This window comes from Bison bison, unplaced genomic scaffold (genome assembly GCF_000754665.1).
Source record: "Bison bison bison isolate TAMUID 2011002044 unplaced genomic scaffold, Bison_UMD1.0 scf7180017864468, whole genome shotgun sequence".
Taxonomy (NCBI): Eukaryota; Metazoa; Chordata; class Mammalia; order Artiodactyla; family Bovidae; genus Bison; species Bison bison.
The window spans coordinates 988,754-992,506 of NW_011495029.1; the positions used below are offsets into that span (position 1 = coordinate 988,754).

The 3,753-nt window shown below is 54.2% G+C and overlaps 1 protein-coding gene across 1 annotated transcript in view; it reads right to left on the bottom strand.

The window, feature by feature from the left end:
- TMPRSS6 (transmembrane protease, serine 6) overlaps positions 1-3,753 on the bottom strand; it is a 48,840-nt gene that overhangs the window by 5,654 nt on the left and 39,433 nt on the right. The window contains exons 11-14 of the mRNA XM_010860554.1: positions 3,006-3,151; positions 2,530-2,628; positions 1,474-1,587; positions 1-111 (exon numbers count right to left, since the gene is read on the bottom strand). The exon at positions 1-111 is cut by the window's left edge and continues 3 nt beyond it. Of these exons, the coding sequence (XP_010858856.1) occupies positions 1-111; positions 1,474-1,587; positions 2,530-2,628; positions 3,006-3,151 (470 nt within the window). The remainder of the gene's footprint in view (positions 112-1,473; positions 1,588-2,529; positions 2,629-3,005; positions 3,152-3,753) is intronic.

The following is a 3,753-nucleotide window of genomic DNA, read 5'->3' on the forward strand; positions in this document are numbered from 1 at the left end:
GCTGCTCATCCGAGCCGTCCCTGCAGTCGGGGTGCCCGTCACACTGTGGGTTGGGCTTCTTCACACAGCTGTGGTCTTCACACCGAAAGGTGAAGGTCCCACAAGGCACCCCTAGGATTGGGGGGGCAGGGTGCAGAGGGTGGGTCCCTGAACCCAAAGGAGCCTCCAAAACAAGGTCCAGGGAAGATGGAGCCTGAGAGAGGCCAGGAGACGACTGGAGAGGGGTGCCTTGATCACACTAAAGGGTCCCCTGAGGCTCCTTTAGGGATCCCTAGAGGCAGGCCGTGTCCCTTCCCGACCCTTCGCTCCCTCAGACTGGTGTTTTGAGAGAAGGTGACGTCTCCCCTCTCAGACCTGGGCTCCTGATGGTAGGGTCGTGCCTTCCCCAGGTGTGGTACCTGAAGCCAGAACTGTGCCTCCACCTTGAGATGAGCAAGGCTCCCAAGAGCAAGGCTATGTCCCTCCCATCACACTACCTTGGCCTGGCAGCCCTCCAGGCCCCCAGCCATCTAGACACCCACCTGCTCCTCACTGCCTTCACTGTGAAGAGCTTTCTGCCCCACCAGCTACCTCCTCTATTTAAGTTCTCTTCAAGGCCCAGTTCAAAGCCCACCTTCTCTAGCTTCCCCAGCCTCATCTCCTCCTCACCCTCCAGTCTTCCTATGCTACTGGACGTGATGTTCAGAGGCTTTGGCCCAGAGAGAGTAACCCATCTTTTTTTTTTTTTTAATCAGATAACCCTGAGAGGACGGGGACCACTTCTCTGGTGCCTTTTATTTCATTTTCCTTACTCTGCCTTGCATATCACTGGGTAGTCTGCAAGTGAAGGTTGGATGGTCTGAGGGATGGATGGGTGGGTGGGTGGATGGATAGATAAAACAATGGAGACTCAGACAAGAGATTGGGCAGACCAATAAATGTGTGGTTTGATGGTCTGATAAGACTGACACACAGCTATTTAGATGGATAAATGAGTGGATGTAAGTACCAATGGACAAACAAGTAGTTAGATCCCTGGACGGAGGCACGAACAAGTGCATTCACGGATGCATGGATGGAGGATGGAACAATGCACGTACAGACAGGTAATTTGGTAAACAAATAAAACCAACAAATGAGCAGATTGATGGCTTAGTGGACAGGGAGATAGGTGGTTGGACAGGCTGATGGATGAATCAGTGAGTGGATGTATGAATCAACGAACATACAAATGGTTAGAGAGACCAGAAGATGGATGGATGGATGGATGGAAGAATGGGTGGATGGGTATTTGGATGGATAAATAGATAGATGGATGGATGGACAGATGGATGGGTAAACAGATGGACATATAGGCACACTTATAGATGGGCTGGTAAGTATTTGGACAAGAGGGCAGAAACCTTTGTGGAAGAAGCATGGAGAAGGGCCAGGCTGTCTGGCTGAGCCCATTCTTTGGTTTCCCTCTAGATACCTAGTCATACCCTGCCCTACCTTCCTGGCATTGCTCTTCGTCACTCCCATTGAGACAGTCGGGCTGCCGGTCACAGACCCTGGACAGCGGGATGCACGTGCTGTCCTCTTGGCACTGGAATGTGGCTCTGCAAACTGTGAGGACACAGAAGGGGGACAAGTGGGAGGAAGCCAGAGGCACCAGGCTGGGACTTTTTGTCTCCTGGAGACCATGCATGGTGTCACAAGTTATGATCACAAATCTCTTTCTCAGCTACTTTACACTTGAGTCTCACAGCAACCCGGTGAGATACTCCATTTCACTGGTGGAAAAACGGAAACAAAGTGACTTGTCTGAGGTCACCTGGCTGAGCGAGAACTTGAACCAGATGTTCTGGTTCCAAATATGAGATGTCTTCCCCAGCACAAAGGCAGGATCAGTGCAGAGGCAGGCACATCCCTCTTCCCTCCCACTTCCCTCCTCACATGTATAGACTTTGATGGGATGCAGGCTGCTGTGATGGTGACTCTAGGGCCCAGAAGCCAGGATTCAGAGGCAGAATTATTATTCCAAGAGAATCCTGGCTTGGGGACCGTCAGAAGCCCCTTCTGATCCCCTTCTGCCAGGGTTGGGTGGCGGTGAGCACAGCCCCAGGAAGAGTCAGCAGCTCTGAACCCCTGCAGTGGAGGGTCCTGCTCAAAAGAGGCAGCTACAGCGTCCTCTCTTTGGCCACCCTGGGCCTGCCCGACCCTGCTTAAGAGCCTTCTTCCTCCTGGCCCTGCCCTCCCTCGTCTGCTCTGTTCCTTCTTGGATGGCTGCCTGGGCAGAAGGCTGAGGGTGATAGCCTGGTGGCAAGAAGCCATGAGCTGGGAAGCAGCATACCTGGGTCCCCGTTTGTCTCTTGCCACTGCCCCACGGGGTAGCCCTGGAGAGGACACTTGTCCATCCTGTGCATCCACCCTGCATCTCAACACAGCGAGGGAGTTTCCTGATTGCTGATAACGGGAGCTGCCCATTGGGAGATCTCGAAATGATAGGCTCAGCCCAGCAGCACAGAGGTGGGGAGAGAGGAGGGACGGAGTGGGTGGGCTGCTCACCGCAGTTTCTCTCATCCAGGCCATTGGGGCAATCCTTGACCCCGTCGCAGGTGGGCACACAGAGTCCATTCACAGAGCAGAGGAACTCTCCAGGACAGGCTGGATGGGGAAGGCACCATCAGGACACACATCATTATGAAAACACGTGCAGACACACCACACTTGTGTGCTCACATGTGTACCCATGTGCCTGTGTACATGGTCCATGTGGACATACATGTCTGGGGACATGCACACAGCACATACTCGGGTATGTATGAGTGTATATACCTCATAAACACCTGTAAGTGCCTTGCACATGTGGGCACACGCAAAGCTGCCTATGTTCATGCACACATGTGGGCACATGAGTGAACACACACACACAACACTCCTAGTCTAAACTAGCCTCTAGGTGCTTCCAGGGAGGGCTGAGGAGCAGGGAGAAGCTGAAGGGGCTTTGGGGTCCCCCCACTCCCCGACCTGCCCGCACTCACGATCTGACTGGTTGTACAAGCTGTAGTGCACCTGCACGCCGGGCCCGGTGAGGGAGATCTGGGACGTGAAGTTGATGGTGATGCCGGCGCTGGCAACCACAGGGATCCTCTCAGCATAGGGCTGCAGGGTGCGCAGGCCACATAGCCTAGGGGGTGACCAGAGATGGACTGAGGGCTACACGGGCTGGTCCAAGGCACAGGACAGCCTGGGTCCCGGTGCACAGACAGACCAAGGACAGGGCAGCTGGGGAAGAAAGGGGAGCACCCCGACCCCACCCCCACCTCTTCTGTCTTGGTTTCTCCCCTGGGTGACCGCTCACTCCCACAGTCATCTAGAAAGCAGCCTGGCAGTGTCACTGCCCTGCTCAGAAGCCTTCGATGCCTCCCCATTGCCGGCAGGATAAAATTTATCATCTGGATTCTAGTCCCAGTCACCTAGGAGCTGTGAGATTCTAGCAGGTCAGAGTCCTTCTCTGAATCTCACTTTCCTCACTTGTAAAACAAGGGAAATTCTCATCTCTGTTGACCTGATAAAGGGCTCCAATGTGTCAGTGGAAGGAAAATTCCTTTACTGGTCTACTCTCCATAGGCGAGAAGGAACGTTCCTAATGTATGCAGTGGGGCAAGAAGGCAGCCATGCTCTCCGTTCAAGCCTGTGCCTCCCACTGAGAAGTCTCCACACCCCTGGGGGCTTCCCTGTGGCTCTCTGGACACAAGGGGACACCAGTGCAGCTCTAGGACCAGCAGG